The sequence below is a fragment of the Oryza brachyantha genome, chromosome 2 (assembly GCF_000231095.2).
Source record: "Oryza brachyantha chromosome 2, ObraRS2, whole genome shotgun sequence".
NCBI classification, from domain to species: Eukaryota; Viridiplantae; Streptophyta; class Magnoliopsida; order Poales; family Poaceae; genus Oryza; species Oryza brachyantha.
Window position 1 is genome coordinate 4691646 of NC_023164.2, and position 17420 is coordinate 4709065.

The 17420-nt window shown below is 42.7% G+C and overlaps 3 protein-coding genes across 5 annotated transcripts; 2 read left to right on the plus strand and 1 right to left on the minus strand.

Moving 5' to 3' along the window:
- The first annotated feature begins 354 nt into the window (after window positions 1–354).
- Window positions 355–6691, plus strand: LOC102702634 (death-inducer obliterator 1-like). Its single transcript, XM_006648383.3, has 5 exons — window positions 355–435; window positions 1443–3644; window positions 4644–4764; window positions 5149–5208; window positions 5299–6691. Exons 2-5 carry the CDS (start codon window positions 1522–1524, stop codon window positions 6364–6366), a joined length of 3372 nt encoding a protein of 1123 aa, XP_006648446.2. The 5' UTR covers window positions 355–435; window positions 1443–1521; the 3' UTR covers window positions 6367–6691.
- An 806-nt stretch (window positions 6692–7497) lies between these two features.
- LOC102715729 lies at window positions 7498–10430 on the plus strand. 3 transcript variants are annotated; one of them, XM_006646998.3, is made up of 3 exons: window positions 7498–7917; window positions 9476–9707; window positions 9847–10430. In XM_006646998.3, exons 1-3 carry the CDS (start codon window positions 7816–7818, stop codon window positions 10356–10358), a joined length of 846 nt encoding a protein of 281 aa, XP_006647061.2. In that variant the 5' UTR covers window positions 7498–7815; the 3' UTR covers window positions 10359–10430. The 3 variants fall into 3 exon arrangements, with proteins under 3 accessions (XP_006647061.2, XP_015689045.1, XP_040376986.1); XM_015833559.1 differs by lacking the exon at window positions 7498–7917 and adding an exon at window positions 8193–8246; XM_040521052.1 differs by lacking the exon at window positions 7498–7917 and adding an exon at window positions 8226–8281.
- A 3973-nt stretch (window positions 10431–14403) lies between these two features.
- On the minus strand, window positions 14404–15661 carry LOC121053644 (F-box/kelch-repeat protein At1g80440-like). The gene has a single exon (XM_040521383.1). It carries the CDS (start codon window positions 15622–15624, stop codon window positions 14503–14505), a length of 1122 nt encoding a protein of 373 aa, XP_040377317.1. The 5' UTR covers window positions 15625–15661; the 3' UTR covers window positions 14404–14502.
- Between the last annotated feature and the right edge of the window lie 1759 nt (window positions 15662–17420).

The following is a 17420-nucleotide window of genomic DNA, read 5'->3' on the forward strand; positions in this document are numbered from 1 at the left end:
CAATTTTAGGTGGGCCGAAATCCGATCGGATTGTCGTCCTGGCCCATACACAACAAAGGAGGCCCAAGTGACGAAATCACGGCCCATCAAACACCCCAAGGCCCAACACCGCAGCGTGGGAGCCGGATGGATGGATGGATGGAGTCGCGACCCGAACGCCACCTCATCCACACGCACTCCGCCACTCACCACACACACGCGACGCGACACCCCACCTCCTCTCTCGCGCGGCGGGGGCGGCGCCGAGCCAAAAACCAAACGGAAGAAACGCGAAATCCGTGAGCTAACCCTAAACCCCCAAATCACCTCCCCCGCCCCCCCCCCCCCCCCGCCCCCCCGGGCAAATCTCCTCCCCGCCTCTCGATCCCCGATCTCGCCGCCGCCGCCGGTGCCTGCGCCTGCGCCGGCGCCGGGCTGGCCTTCTCGTCGAGCCAGGTGAGGTGTGGGTTGGGATCCCTCCCGGGCGCTTCCGGATGAGTCGTGAGATCGACGCGTGTAGTTGTTGTTGTTTTTTCGGGGGTTGGGAGCGTCGCCATCGTCGTCGTCGTTGGTGTCGGCGTGTTTGCGGGATGGCCCGTGATCGCCGCTGTTTGGTGTGGGGGGAGCGCGGCGCTGCTCGTTTGTTTTGAGTGATTGGGATTGTACGATTTTGGAGGGAGGTGGTAGGGTTGGTTATGTCCTCCTAGGGGTGATTTGTCTGTTGTAGTTCGTTCCGTGCGCGTTGGTGCACTCTTGTCAAATATGCCATCCCTTTGGATTTGAGTATGGTTTGGTGTTACTTGCATGAGAGAAGTTTGATATAATGAACACTTGCATGAGAGAAGTTTGATATAATGATGGATGTAGAGGAATGTGAGTATAGTTTGGTGTTCCTTCTCGTGCATGAGAGAAGTTTGATATAATTATTGATGTAGAGGAATGTTATAATTCTGGTTTTTGCTTTGTTAAGGGGTGTATTGAGATCTACTAGTGGTACTTCCATAGTTTCATCCACATAGTTTATCTCAACTTGGTGCATTTCCTAGTAAGTGCTAATCAAACATTGGTTCATTTGTTTACTTGTGTTGGCATTTTAACCCCTAGCGTTGTATCATGATAGTGCTATGGAGTATGGACTTTTTTTTACTGTTAAACTAGATTGTAGTGTTAATCTGGAACCGATGAATGTAGTCACCTCTTTAAATCAATTCTCATGAATGAAATCCATGTGCATACTTTTCTAGTAAACTCAATGCTCCGCCACAATAATTTTCATTTTCATGTGAGAAATGTCTTACTTTTACTGTTGTTTCTCTACAAAATCCCAATTCAACTTTATTTTTGTCTTTCATGCTTGAGTCAACAACTAGTTCTGGGAGTATCTATTTGGTCTTCTCCACAGTTTGTATATGCTCTTTTCTGTTTATGGTTCTAAAACCTCCACTCCTTTATATATATTTCAGATATACGTATTAACTCTGTGTTAAGCAACACAGCTATTTCTCATCAAGGATCTTGGGAGTTTTTGAAAAAGTTTGCGTGATGGAGTTGTCAAATCAAGGGCAGACACCCATGTCAACTACCATGGGTTCTCAACCATTGCCTTCTTCAAATATCCAACCTAATCAGGCTGAGTATCCATCTATGCTTTATCCATCCTTGCCTGCTGATTGGGGTGCACAGCCAATGTTTTCCATGGGAGCTTCTGTACCAATTAGCTCTTATTATATTGTTCCTATGAGTCAACAGTCAGTCCAAATTGGTGCTTCCAGGCCTGATACTCCACGTTCTTCAGGGCCACAATCTCTAAGCAGAGTATCATTGAGGCCACCACAGCAAGTACTAAGTATTCGAACATCTTTGCCAACAATGGCTGGATCACAACCCTCGCCTGCCAGCAAGAAACTGCAATCATCAGTTGCTTCTCCAAAGGTTCAGATGCTGAAATCTACACAATCACAGTCATTGAACAAACGTTCTGCACAAAAGGAGACACCATCAAGGGGTCAAACTCAGCAATTGGAATCTGTGAGATCAAAGTTTAGGGAGTCACTTTCTGCTGCTCTGAGAACAGATTCTGATCACCGGAATAAGAATCAATCATCTGAGAATGTGCAGCCAGATGGGTCTGCAGACCAAAAGAAACAGGTGGAGGTAGACACAGATCCAGTGTCGACCACTTCTCAAGGCGTGAGCTCAGCCAAGTCGGAAGTATTGACGAGTGTTGATGCTGAGAGACATGAGGAAAATAAGAAGTTGAGCAACGATTTAGTTTCAAACACGGTCACACCAACAAATGCTGACACCCAGCAACAGCCAGAGAATGTTTCTTTACAAGATGATGTTTTAGGTCAATATACAATTGTCGCCGATGAACTCTTGCAAGGTCATGGACTTTGTTGGGTTTCTGATTTTGATGCTGGGATCTCTGAGACTTCCACACAACCTAATTTAAAAAGGTCCAGGACTTCTGATACTGACCCTAGTGTTGCAGACTCTCTCTCGGAATCTGAATTGAAAAGAATGAAGTCTTGCAACGATGATAAAGCAATAAATAAGAACAACATTATTCAAAAGGCAGATGATTTGGCATTTAGGATTGAAGAGGAGCTGTTCAAACTATTTGGTGGAGTTAATAAGAAGTATAAGGAGAAAGGCAGATCTCTTCTATTTAATCTAAAAGATAAAAGTAATCCTGAGTTAAGAGAGAGGGTCTTATCTGGAGATATTACACCTGACCGCCTCTGTTCAATGACTGCGGAGGAACTTGCTTCCAAGGAGCTCTCACAGTGGCGAATAGCTAAAGCTGAAGAACTTGCACAGATGGTTGTCCTTCCTAGTACCGAGGTTGACGTTAGACGTTTGGTTAGGAAAACACACAAAGGAGAATTTCAAGTTGAAGTAGAAGAAACAGATGGTATCTCAGTGGAGGTTGAGCTTGGAGGCAATCTTCTTACTCAAGTTCCATCAAAAGCATCTGAAGGTCGGACCAAATCAGAGGATAAAGAAGGTACAGACAATAAAGCAGGCGCACAAGAAAAAGAAAAGGCACCCGATGGGACTTCACAAGATGAGGATAATGTGACAGGCGACAAAGACCTCCAAGATGATTCAGAATACACAGATAATGAGAAAAGTGATCTTATGCAAGAACTTATGGTGGATGACTTGAAAGACACCGAGAATCTTCCACCAATTCCTTCACTAGATGAATTCATGCAAGGTTTAGATTCTGAACCACCTTTTGAAAATCTCTCAGTTGGGACGCCAGAAGAGGATTCAGAAGATCGAGACGAAGCTGACACCACCGTTGAATCTGAGGAATTTCCTGAGAAGGAAGTTAAGGTTTCTGCACCAGAGAAGATTGGATCTGAAGCTGAATTGCCATCTTTGCAGGATAAGGATAAACGTGAGTCCAAGTTAGAGTCACCCAAACATGAGGTGGGTTCAAATTTGGGCCCTGCTGAGCTGTCTGAAGGGAAGCTTATAAAATCATCCCCAGATAGAGTTGATGCCAAACAAACAAGTGCTGAAAAAATGTTGAATCATGAATCTGCCATTCATAATAAGGCAACTACTATTCCTATCATACGTGAGAGTATATGGGAGGGTGCAATTCAACTTACCATGTCTTCGCTCACAAATGTTGTTGCCATCTTCAAAAGGTTTCTTTGATCTACAACTTTTCCTTACCCAATGTGCAATCTTCTGTTATCATACCATGATTATTTAACATGTTCACTTCGATGTTTGTCTTAGCTTTAATTCATTAAAAGTGGATTAATGTTTTACAGAACTTTTACATCTTTCTTTGCACAGAACTTACTGTGAACCGTGTCTGCAAATTTCATCTTGTATTTAAGAATCGATCTATGGAGGACAGGCCCTCTTGTATAGGGCAGGGGCCTCAAAGCATGGGTTAAGGACCGATCCATAGGGGGTGATTTCTTCTCCAGTCGAGTTTTTATATTATCCTGGACGTATTTTGCACATTGGTTGTCTGTTCTTGGTGTTATGAACTTGGAGGTTTATGCTCTCCTTCATCCAAGACATTACACTTCTCATATGTCCAAGACACATGATAACTTAAATTATTATTATTATTTTGGCTTAGAGGCTACTATTGCAAATCTAGCTAGCATCAAATTAAGTATATAACTGATGGCACACAAAGTGTCTAAATATATCTTTGTATGAGAACCACTAAGATTGATAATATATAATTGGCAAGAACTGCCAAATGTGACATGCTTCACTGTACTTCTCTTGATTCACTAGTTCACTAGAGAGTGCATCACGTAGGCTTTGAGGGTTCAATTTGGCTTCCTCCTCATTCTGATAATAACTTGTACATTTGTGTTTTTGTTTGGCTCTTTGTCTTCTTGTTAATGAATAATGAAATAAATTGTTTCTCTTGCTCAAGCTGTCTGATTTAATTTACATACTCATGTTGATTACAATTTGCAACTGCTTCTTTGTTGTTGTGACCCACCCCAGTACCCCATTGGGGAATGTCCTGCTACTGTCCAAATACACATGATTCACTCAAACTGTAATATAGTGTGAACGCTGATATTCTAGAAACTAAAAAAACTGTGGATATGTGGTGATTCTGTACTTTATATTTGTATTTGTGCTGACATGTATTAAATTTAACTTTGTAGTGGTGAAAAGCCACCAGTAAAAGAATGGCGGAGCTTTGTTGAAATCAAGGGGAGAGTGAAACTTAGTGCCTTTCAAGAGTTCGTTGAACAGCTTCCCAAATCTAGGAGCCGTGCTATAATGGTAATCTTGCATTTTTTTTATTTTTCTATTGTAAACTAAAGATTATGTTTAAACATCGGAGGTCTGGGCAAAGATGTTTGACAAATACTAATACTTATGTTATTTGAAAGAAAAATTGAGTGAATTGGAGCATGTGTCAGTAAAAAAGTGAACTGTTACAGAAAAAAATCTGGAGAAAGATCCCTTGCATATATCTTCAATCTGTTCTTTGTGAAATTCCTCTTATATTCTATATGCTTTAGCATCTAGAGGTATCACTCTGTTTGGAATTGTTACTCTATTTATTCTCCAACTAAATTGTTCAACCCACAGATAATGCTTTTAGCGTTATGGATTATGGTTCATGCTGGTAGTGATAATTTCATATCGATGTCAACTTTATAGGTAACTGAGCTGTGTTGGAAAGAGGGTTCTCAGGAGAGTGGTCGCCAACACCTCTTGCAGGTTTTCTATCCTAAGCCCTTTTGTTTCTTCAGTAGCTAGCATAATGAATGTTTGTTGATTTGATAATTATATTTGCATGTTCTTCTGCAGACAATTGACTCGTATGTTTCAGATGAGAGAGTAGGATTAGCTGAACCTGCAGAAGGAATAGAGCTGTACTTGTGCCCTTCTCAAGGGAAAACTGTGGAGATTCTCTCTCGGCATCTTCCAAAGGAGCATTTGGAGAGCCTTGTTGTGCCTGCATCCTCCATCATCGGAGTCATCGTCTGGCGGAGGCCCAACATTCCCAGGATGTCTGGCCACCCTAGGCATGATAGTTCCAGGAGGCTGTCGATTCTAAAGAAACCGCAGGTTACCGGTTCTACCTCAGGTCCTAGGCCCTCCTTGCCTATGAACTCGCTCGGCGCGCCGCCAGGCTTTCCAGTTCAGCGTCATCACCCCCACGAGGAAGATGTAACTGATGATGTCCCCCCGGGCTTTGGCCCTGGTGTTGCTAGGGATGAAGACGATCTTCCTGAATTTAATTTTGTTAACTCGTCCAATCCTGCTGCTAATGTAACAACCCAGGCCTACAAGGGCCGGCAGCATGTACACCCTTCCTCTGCTCGCCCGGTAGAGCAAATGAGGGAACTGGTTCAGAAGTATGGTAAAAGATCATCTGTTCAGGCTCGTCCTTGGGATGATGATGATGACGATGATATACCAGAATGGAACCCCAACCAGCTTAACCAACAGCCAACAAGGCAGCAACAACTCCCAGTTGCACCAACTCCACCGCCGCCACCACCACCCCCGCTTCAGCAAATGCACCCCTACCAGCACCAGCAGCAACTTTTCCACCAAAATGCAGTGCAGCCTCAGATTCCCAGCAACCCTCTTCCCCAGGCTTACCTCCGGACCACCCAGCAGCAGCCTATGCAGCAACTTTCTCTGATGCAGCAGCAGCAGCAGCAGCTTCAGCCGGCGCAGGCCTGGCAGCAGCCTAATACTTGGTGGCCGGCGCAGGGCGGCGCGGCCACCGGTGCCGCCGCCGTCGGCGCGGTGGCTCCGGCGAGCATGGTGCAGCAGTCCCAGTATGGTGTGATGCCTAACAGTAATAACAGCGTGCAAGGCTATGGCTCCGGGAGTGTGGGCGGAATGGCATGGAGACCGAGATAGAAAGAACCTGTAAAACTTGAAATCTATGTTCTTTGTAGTTTGTGGTTACAACCTGCGAGCGTCCGTTGTAGGGTGGCTTCTTTTTCTCTCTTAGTTCTCCGATTCATGTAAGTATGAGTCAGCCGTGTACACCCATACAGGGGATGTAATTTGGATAAACTAGAGATAGCTGTGGGTTGTATTCATAATCGTAGGGAAAAAAAGTTTACTCTTTGTTTTGGACCTCTCCCTCTCCGAATCAGTTCGTAAGCACTTCAAATAATAATTTAAACGACAATAATGTACTGCAAAACCTGCTTGGTTTTAATTAAGTGGCATTCAGTGAACCGGTGTTAGCCAGGAAAATTGCAAAGCGACTAGTGACTTGAGGTCTTGCCTTTCCGACCTACTGATGTTGATGTGACACGTATGGGAGATGAGCTACAACTACAAGTAGCCAAGTACAGTGCGCTACCATGATGCTGTCGTTTTTTTCCCCAGACATTTTTGTGATATATTCTCATTTTCCTGGAGAACTATTTCTACGTAGGAACATAAAAAAAAACTTTAGTTATTTTTGAATGTGATATATATATAACGCTTTAAGCGCTACATAATAAACCATGCGTGACACACCATAATCAAACCAACCTCACATCACCCATCAACAACGCAATCATCTCATCTTTACACGTTGCAGTAAAGTTTTAATATTTTAAGGGGTTATTTAGATGGGGCTAAACTTTTTAGCCTCATGCCACATCTGATATTTGGACACTAATTTGAAGTATTAAATATAGACTAATCAAAAAACTAATTTTATAAATAAGAGCTAATCCACGAGACGATTTTTTTAGTCTAATTAATCCATAATTAGCAAATATTTACTGTAGCATCACATAGGTTAATCATGGATTAATTAGGCTCATTAGATTCGTCTCGCAAATTAGTCCAAGATACATGAGTTTTATTTATAGATTACGTTTACTATTTATAATAAATATCAGGGACTAAAGTTTAGCCCCTATAAACAAACGTCCTAAATTACTTACGGCTGCCCCTGAATAAAAAAAAATTGTACTATGTAATAACTAGCGGCCCAGAGCACGTACGTCTTACCTGCAGAGTATTCTTCAGAGTCGCTGAGACTCCGACGACTGTGCGGGGCCCACCCTCACATCCACTTGGCTTCAGTTCTCCATCGCCGCCGCATTCCTGACCCTCCACTCGCCGGCGCAGCCAGTCGATCGGCCGCTCCATCTCGCTGCATCCCGATTCCCGAGCACGACCCCGGCGACTCGATCGGCCTCAGCCTCTAGGCCCTCTACCTGTAAGCGCGCGGGGCCGCGGCCGGAGGAACGCGGAGGCCGCCGCGAGGATCGGGAGAGCGACGACGTGTTCGCCCGCCGCGCTCAAGGCCCGCAGGAGGAAGAGGAAGGAGTCGAGGAAGGCCGCCGCGGCAGGGGGGGAATGAGGAGTCCACGCTGCCACCTCCGCCGGTGTTCTAGACTAGGGACCCGCGCCGCTCAAGTCCAAGGCCTGGGCCGACGTCGACGGCTAATTCGCCACCAGGTGAGAGCCTGATTACACAGTTTACTTGCATTCGTGTGGGTTCACTTCTCAGGACTTCCGCGCTGATGCTATGCCGAGCTCATATGAGCACCGATACATAACTTGCTTGTCTAGTTTGGAACCGATTAAGTGTAGCTTTGTCATTAAGGTGGTATTCTAATTAATTTTGTTGTTTTTTAATCAAGACGTAATTTTGTAATTCGCAGTTACTCATGTGGCGTTGTGATCATTGGTTGTAGCTTTCCTTGAAGTATCTAAAAATGTCTAGAGCCCGTTTGTTCGTGATGGAACGAATCATCCAGAAGAAGGGGATGGTTCATAACCAAAGGGTGAAATTTCCAAATTATTGAGAATCTGGCATGAGGTGCCTTCTCTTTTGGGTTTGTGTTTTTGTGATGCATTCCGATGATTGGTACACTCTTTGTGTGCACTGCTTTTGTGTTTAGCTCACTGCTCACCCAAGTAAAGCACTTGTGGAGATGGGTGGTGGGTATATCTAATGTTGGCTGCACATTTCCCCTGTACCACATTTTTTTGTAAGTTTATATATGTGTGCGATTCAAATCTTGGTGCATATTGCTGTAACGTAGAAGAAAAAATATATAGTGTTGTCCTTGTGATCATTTTGTCTTTCTGTTTTTCTAGATTCCTAATTTACAGTGGAACACTGAAAGTTCTTTTCATTACAGCAGCATAAACCCGTTGGTGTTGCATAAAGCACTTCAGACCATTCCCTTGCCTATTTCTTGCTGGCTTCTCATTTACTAGTAAAATTTAGCAATCTTATTCCATCCTTGGGGCCATCAGTTGTCCTTTTATGCACGTTTTTTTTTTGTCTACCCATGCATATTCTGACATTACATGGTTGTAATTCAGGATCTTGTTTAATCCACTTGATTCTATGTCATGATGAATAGATTAGAAGTTAAAATGCTCTTTTTGTGGACACGTGCTTGTTTATTGTCTGTGCATCTCTATGGGAATCCAAAATATATATATCAGCTCGCAGTGAAGCTTTAAGTTCCATCTTTCATGTTGCTAGTAATTTTACATACATATACTAGTAGACGTAAAACGTTCAGGGAACTAGGGTAACAATATTTTTCCATATTCAATTTATCTTGTGTGTGCCAATCATGACCCTTTTCATGCATATAAGTGTTAAGAGTTGAGAATATAGAACAGAAAAGGAAAATATTTATATATGCTCTATATTATTCTTATTTATCTGAGCAATTTTACGGTACTTAATTAGATACCAAGAGGTACTAAAATTTACATAGAAAAAAATGACAGTTCTTGGTATCTTCTCAAGGACTGTAAAATTGGTCTATTTATTTACCCTGCACGATTATACAAGGGACATCACACCTCAAGAACAAAATATTATCTGTTTCAGAGACTAATTAGGCATAAATAAATTCTGCTCTTTATTGCGTAATTACATTGGTGTACATCATCGATGTGTCCAGTTGTCCACCGTTAAGTTGTATGTGCCGTAATTATTTTTATCCAACTCACTCTGGTCTAATTAATTACTGTTATTTTTATTCTCTAGGAATCGAAGAGTGAAGATGATGGCCTTGATGTTGATATGGGTGATAATGAACCAGAGGAGGAACCTGAGCATGAACCTGAAGTTGATGTACGAGTAAGATCTGAGCAGCTTCAAAGAGAGAGGCAGCTTTCAAAGAAGGAATTGAGGAAGGAAGAGCTTGCAGAACTAGATACTGTGCTGGCTGAGCTGGGGATTTCTGGACATGCTACACAGCCTGATGCAATTAGTAAATGTATGGAACTTAGTCATGATGTGGCTTGTACTAAATTAACATCATCTTCACTATTTGGCATTCATGAACTGTTGTTTATTTATGATATGATATATTTTACTAAACAAGCAAGTATTTTTTGACTTTTGCAAATTTGCAGCTGACAGAAAACCAGATGAGCAGAATGATGGAGATAAGAATGGTGCTCCTTCACCTTCAGAAAGCAAGACTTCAAAATTGAAAAAAAGAAACAATCAAAGGACAAATCAATCAGGGATTGTAAAGAGCAACCCCATGAAGTGGATTCCAGCAAGGATCATGGAGAGGCAGCTAATCCAAAAGCATGAGGAGGAAAATAGGGCTGTGGATGTGAGGGAGAAGATGAAGAAGATAACTGCAACCAAAAAGAAAAGGTCCATCAGAGATGGATGGTGCTGCAAAGCATGCCCCCATGGAGTGCCAAGCTTGCTGCTGCAAAGAAGACGGAGAAACCCCATTACAACCAACAACCCGTGCGATAGACTTGCTTCGATCACCAAGTTTAGAATGATCACTGTGCTCATTTGTTGTACTTGGTCTGTTTGCTTTATATTATCCAATGCACTTCTCGTGAATGTATCCACCATATCTGGTGAAACATACCGTTTTTGTGAATCCCAACTTCTATATTGAATAGTCAAATTGATATATTAAGTGAACAGTGGTAGATCTAGCAACGATGTTAGAGGGTTTGAATAAACTAGATAGAGCTTTATTTCTCTTTCCATTGATTTTTCACGTAAAATTTTTGAGAAGCCTATGGGCCCCATAGTCTTAACGAGAATAGTTGAGGCTCGAGCCCTCACCGCCCTGCAAGTGAATGGCAATTAGGCCATCAACATACAGAACTTATACTCAGGAAACTCTAGTTATCTTTTACCTATGCCTGGCTTGACTTCAGGATATATATTTGGTGATGCCAACTATACAAATGGTCCAACTTGTTAGATAGATATTTACGGAGTGATTATTTGACTTTTTCATGAAAATAGTCAAATGGCATATTTACAAATAAAAAATAATTTATGAATAAAAATTTTATATACATGTTCTTAGCGATCTAAAAACCAAAGTTGAAAAATAAACTTTAGTAATAAACCTTAAAATTGACTTTAATTTAAGATTGAAAATTCAAATCTTGCTTTACGAACATCAATGTTTTGTCTTAACCATACTACAGGCAAGACATGCTGACATTTTTTAAGGTCATATGTTCTGTTCGTGTCTGGTCTGAGTTTGGATTCTGCTCTCTGCGTGTGTCGGCGGCCATAGTTTCTTCTCAGCAGCAATGAAGTGGAAGTGCTTGGTATTGGATTTGCGGCAAGATGTGATCTCAGAGATTTGCTGTACTTGGTTTGGTCAAGAACCAGGTACAGAGCAGAGGTAGATAAGATTTGGCACTCATTACGCAGCAGCCAGAAATGATTTTTGCTTCAGATTCAAGCCGGTGAACTTTCAGGCGGCGTTGACCGGTTGGCACTTTGTTAGGTCAGCTTTAAAAATAGGCACCACGGTGACTCTGAAGCTCATAAAAAAGATTACAAGGTCAGAATTCTCAAGTTTTTAGTTTGAATCAGAATTCTTCTAAGAGGATTTTTTTTTCTTGACGTGTTAAGTCCTGGTAAGAGAGAGGCTAGCTAGTTAAAAGTTTTAAAATTGACAGTGTATATGGTCAAATTAACAGTTGATAGTGACTATATGTATACCATACTATTTATATTTATACATAGCTTACTAGCCTAAGTTGTAGCTAGCTATAAATTTATAATATTTCGATTTTCTTCTATTTCGTCTATCTAAGCATAAGTTTGATGTATCAAATATTATATTCCATCCAATTTATAATATAAAACTTTTTATATTAACTAGATTTATATTGATGCTAATGAATATATACATATATACCAACAACAAACATGCATGGATAATAAATAAATTTAAATATAGATATGATTAAAAAAATCAGCAGTTCGTCACTCTATTGTACTCTGTATAAAAACCTTTGCTTTTCACAAAAATTCCAAAGAGACGGGTTTTTGCCACGTTGGAAACGAAACCTGCGTCCACCAGAACACAGTGAAAACTGAAAACGCCCTCAGCTCGCCGATCCCACGCTGAGAACGGATTCGGATCACCTGCTATTGCTTAGCAATGGCAGGACAGCACAGTAAAAAAGTAGAGAGGAGATGGCAAAACACCGTAGCATATGTACTATAGCTTAAAACATAAAAATATAATCACTGTTTTTGTACTATAGCAAATCACTGTAGCGTATTGATCCGTATCCATCCACCGTGAAACAAATGACCGAGATTAATTGTTCATCCTCTACCATTAGCATGGCATTAGCATGGAACGGTAGAGAATCCATTTCGCCCTGAGAACAGCTCGCGGATTCCGCTGGCCGAGCTGGACAACGTCGCCGTCAACGGCATACGACATCCCTCATCCTGGTCTGGTCCCTCTTTTTTTTTTCTCTCTCTCTCCGTCGGCTTCCGTGCCGGCAACGGTTATCCGTTGGGCGCGAAAGGAAGTACGGCATTCTGCGGCCGTTGCTTTCGCGCCATTTACCGGCGGCGGCGGGGCTACGGATCAGATCGTTCGACTTTCTCTATGTGTGCGCGTATCTGTGGTTTAGGCATCAGCAGGGTTTTGAACGGACCACTTGCCGCTGCAGGTTGTGTATACTCACGTACTCCCTCCGTCCTATAATAAGCCAACTTTTGGTTCGTATATTCATAGTTTGAGCATTCGTTTTATTTAAAAAATTTTAAATTTTTTTTAAAAAATAGTCACACGTAAAGTACTATTTATGATTTATCATCTAATAAAAATAAAAATGTTAATCGTAAAATTTTTTTAAATAAGACGAAGAGTAAAAAACTATAAATAAAAAGTGAAATATTGATTTATTTTGGGACGGAAAGAGTATAGGTCCACTTTAAGTCGACTGGCTTCTCTCTTTTTTTCTGTTTTGCCTTGCTCTGTCGTTGTCTTCAACAGGAATGTCACATATGATTGCATAAATATAAACCCATCGTTTTTTCGTTAATTTGTATATACATGTTTAATTTTTTTTCCTTTGTTTAAAAAGATTAGGTGGTTATTATTTACTTTGGTGTGATTTGCTTTATACTTTAAACATAACTTATCTTTTTATATATTTGATAAAAATAAAATAAGATGAATAAGTAGGGTGCGTTCTTTTCGGCCTATCCGGTTAAAGTAATCCTTGGTTTTTCGTAAAAAATTTCTATATAGAAATGGTTTTATAAGATCAAATAAATTTATTTTTCAAATTTTTAATAAGTAATACTTGATCAAACATATACTACGCAACACCCACTTTCAAACGCAGCCGTAAAACACATGTTACAAAGTTAATGGTATTAAACATGAAAAAAACAAAAGGAGTATCATCCAAGATCTGATTTTACCAGCATTATTATATTTTGGGATTTGTAAATATAATCAATGCTATAAAGGGGTGACAGTATTTATTTTAGCAATAATAGTGATAATATGAAGTTTATGTTTAGAAGTGTAAAACGCATGGACCGGTCCTTAAACTCTCATTTTACCATGCCACCTCTAACTCCTCAAATCTATTGTCATCACCTCTCCGCAAATTGAAGGTGCGTTGGAATCCCCACATCACCCTTCCCGGCCGATCGGCTAAGGTATCGATTTCCTTGAGCTAGGACAGAAGGGATAACAGAAAAAATAAAGTTGAAAAAGTAAACAGAAAAGGAAAGGGAATTTTGTGGGTGGACCCATTTGCTAGTTGGCATAGGATTAGTTCAGGTGCAATGCCAGTGTTATTGTGGGCCTGTGGCACATAACATCAGGATTTTTGATCGATGTAGGCATGCTTAACAAGTTTAGGGATCTAAAGATGTACTTTTTCAAGTTTATATACAAGGATGAAACTCGCATCCAAATTTAAGAATTATATGTATATTTTACTATTTTTTCACTAAAGAGTTATAATAACCCCAAAAGTTGTAGAAATATGGGCACTCATTGTTTGGCTTTTACTTTTAAAAAACAAACGATATATTTGCCAATGAAAAATAATTTATAAATAAAAATTCTATATACGTGTTTTTAGCGATATAAAATCAAATGCTAAAAAATAAACTTTGATGAAAAATCCTAAAATCAACTCTAAATTTAATGTTAAAAATTTATATTTTGTCTTATAAGCATAATCAAAAGCAAAGAGACAAGTGTAACGATGTTCATACATAGATAAGGATGTAATTTCACTAGAAATTAAGTGGTTGTTTATCTTTTTAGGAAATAACCAAATTTTATAAAGCCATAAACCGAAAAATAAATTTATTTTTTATATTCACGTTCTAATGATCTGGCCAAGGAAAAAAATAAATTATGATAAGAAACCCCTAAAATCAACTCTAAATTTAAGATTAAAACTTTAAATTTGTACACATAATAAGTAGAAACGGAATGATGGAGCTGTCAGTAAGAATAATGATACTACCACCCGTCTCTAAGTATCTGTGTTAAAGATGCAGGTGCATGAGTGTGGTATATACGCGCAATGGTGTATACTTACTCGAAAGAGAAAAAATAGCGTTCAATTTATGGATGCACGGAAGACTCAAACGAGCTTAAGTTAAGTACACAAACAGAGCTTGTGAAAACTGATCGTCACCATCATTTCAAATCGTTGTATACACGAAAGGCTAAGCTTCAAGTAACACAAACAAAACAGAGTTCCGCGCAACATCATGTACATTACATGCACGTATAGTTATACTTCGACGCAGCACGCGGCCTGCACGTACCCGGCGAACTCCGGCGGCGCCGGAGCACGCGCCCACGGCTGTGCCGCCGCCGCCGCTGCGGTGAGCAGGTACACTGCCTGCTGGGCGCCGTGGCTACCGGCGCCGATGGCGACGACGCGGCCGTCCCCGATGGCCGCGAGGGCCGACACCGCGCGCCCGTCCTCCGGCAGGGTCGCCACCGCCCGCCACGCGGAGGCGGCGGGGCCGTCGGCGGTGGCGTCGCGCGCCGCGAGCTGGCCGTCACGGAGCATGTACAGCGTCGTGCCCGCGGCGCAGCACGTCCTCGGGCACGTGCCCTCGTCGAGCACCCGCTCCTGCACGGGGCCCCACGCCCACGCCGCCGGGTCGAACGCCTCGGTGGAGCCGGCGAACCTGCCCTGCGCCTCCGTCGGGTACCCGCCAACGACGACGAACCTGCCTCCGACGGAGACCCCCCTGGCCTCGTCCCTGTCCGTCGCCATGTCCGGGAGCGTGACCCACGCGTCGGCCTCGGCGTCGTACGCGGCCGCCGACCGCAGCGCGTTCTTCTCCTCGTCGTGCCCGCCGGCGACGAACACCCACCTCCCCGCCGCCGCGCACGCGAAGAACGACCGCCTCGGGCCAGGCATCGCCGCGCCGCTCCGCCACGCGCCGGACAAGAAGTCATACACATGCACCGCATCCGTCGGCGCCCACGTCTCCGGATCCCACCCTCCGACCACCACCAGCCGCCGCCTCTCCCCGCACGCCACCGCGGCGAGCTGGCAGAACAGCGGCAGCCCGCCACCACCACCACCACTGGGAAGCGGCGGCAGCGTGGCCCACCCTCCCCCGACGGGGTCGTGCAGCACGAGGCGATACGACGTCGCCAGCCCGGCGTACTTGCGCGCCGGCCCGGCGGCGGGGAGCGGCGGCTCGGCCTGCGCGAGGGCGAGCAGCGGGCGCGCCATGCCCCGCGCCCTGCGCAGCCGGTGGTAGAACGGCGACTCGACCTCCGCCTTCCACCGCCGCGAGGTGCTCCTCGCCGCCGGGAGCTGGTCGAACCCCACGCGCAGCAGGCACTCCCGCGCCACCTCCTCCGGTAGGCCAGGAATCAGCTCGTCGTCCATCGCTTCTTCCTTTCTTCGATCGCGCAGCGAGAAGAACCGACCGGGAGAAAAAAAAACCGGGATTTTGAGACTCGAACCGTGGATGAGCCGTGGCGGCGTTGGGAGCCGCGGTTTAAATAGATGGCGGGAGCGGAGGGAACCGGGGTTGCGGCGGGGCGAACCGTTGGTTTGGGCGGGGGGAACCGGGGGGTCGCGTCGCGTGTCGTCGCGTGGTTTTGGAGGGGGTAATTTTGCGCGTGTTTCCGTGGGAATCGGCGGCGGGGGCACACGGTTGGGTCGGGAGGGGAACCGGGGAGGCGCCCCCCGTCGCTTGGATGGATTTTTGGTGTGCGACGCCGACACATGACTATGGGATCCGCTCGTCTGGACTCCTCTTTTGCCTCTGTTCGTAGTGCCCCTGCCACCCTAATCTTGTCGTTTTTTTAAATTATTTTTAGCCTTTATTTTTTTAATTGTAAACTTAATCTCCACCAGACTTGTTTCCAAATCTTAACATTTTTGACACGCAGGAGATTACGACCAGCCTAACCATGTGCTTATAGCGTGATATTGTTTATTTGATCATTCTAAACGTGTGGCGTGTAAAAAAGGTTTAGTTTTATAAATAAGTTTTTGGAATATTTGATTTTAGAATTTTAAAAAGTGCACTAGACATTCATAAAATTGAATTCTATGTCTATACTTATAAGCTAAAATTTAAATTTGAAAACTCAAGTTGCAATGGGTTTTTCTATATAGTTTATTTATATCATTTGTTTTTGAAATGGTAAAAATACATATGCAAAAGTTCTACCAATAATTTTTTTTATTTAGTAAATATTGTTTTGCTTACGCTTATTATAAACAAAACGATTTGGCCCTCAGACTGTTTTTTAAATATTAGTGATTCCATTAAACCAAGGCCTCCGGCGCTCGGTATGCAAGATCGTCAGCCAACAAAAGGGAACACGGTTTGGAACCGAGTCCGACCACATCACACTAGCTAGACCAAGTTTGCAATAGCAAGTTCATCAGCTAATAAGTTACAAAACACGAGGACAATTAGTTACTCTAAATTCAATAAAGTTATAGCTAAGTATGAATTTTGTCTCCCTATTCCCTAACAAGGATATCAACAGCGACATATCAAAAGTTATGCTATAGATTGTGTTGCGCCGTTAATTCTCATAGCTATACTGTGCTGTATGCTATCCATCTTCGCTTCTCTTGTTATTCGTATGAACTTTTTTCTCATTGAATTGAATGTACTAGTTGATACCCCACACGTTGGGCGGAAATTTATAAAAATCGATGTGTTATATATATATATATATAGCTGGACAACAACAAAAAATGATTGCACTTAAATATTTTTGTCATAGAACATTTAGAGCAAAACCGTAATAAATTATACAATACATTAAATTGTGTAGTCATGTCATCGTTGCACATGTTCTTTACTTCTTGTGTTCTGAATATTAGGTAATTATGCATTGGCTCTAGATCAAACTGTTTTTTAATTTCTGACAAATTCATATAGAATCATGCCTAGGAGTGGTAAGACCAAGACCTATGGATTCTTTCACAACCCAATTCATTCCTAATATATTTTTAGCTCAACTGTTTATAAAATTTCAGCCCACATCTTTTTAACACATCGCTTAAATTTTATAGGCCAACAAATTGCACCTATTACCATCTCCTGTAATAATGGCCTGGTGTCAACAATATTGCTACACTGAGAACATTAATAAAAAAAAGAAGCACTAGCAGGTAGGGAAGAAGGGAGCATTGTTTGGATGGGGAAGAGAATGCGA

Bases quoted from the DNA above. Each gene is read 5' to 3' on its own strand.
- LOC102715729 (XM_006646998.3), top strand. From the start codon at position 7,816: ATGAGGAGTCCACGCTGCCACCTCCGCCGGTGTTCTAGACTAGGGACC. The intron at 7,918-9,475 runs GTGAGAGCCTGA...TTTATTCTCTAG, and splicing joins GACGGCTAATTCGCCACCAG to GAATCGAAGAGTGAAGATGA. The intron at 9,708-9,846 runs GTATGGAACTTA...GCAAATTTGCAG, and splicing joins GCCTGATGCAATTAGTAAAT to CTGACAGAAAACCAGATGAG.
- LOC121053644 (XM_040521383.1), bottom strand. From the start codon at position 15,624: ATGGACGACGAGCTGATTCCTGGCCTACCGGAGGAGGTGGCGCGGGAG.
- LOC102702634 (XM_006648383.3), top strand. From the start codon at position 1,522: ATGGAGTTGTCAAATCAAGGGCAGACACCCATGTCAACTACCATGGGT. The intron at 3,645-4,643 runs GTTTCTTTGATC...TTAACTTTGTAG, and splicing joins GTTGTTGCCATCTTCAAAAG to TGGTGAAAAGCCACCAGTAA. The intron at 4,765-5,148 runs GTAATCTTGCAT...TCAACTTTATAG, and splicing joins CTAGGAGCCGTGCTATAATG to GTAACTGAGCTGTGTTGGAA.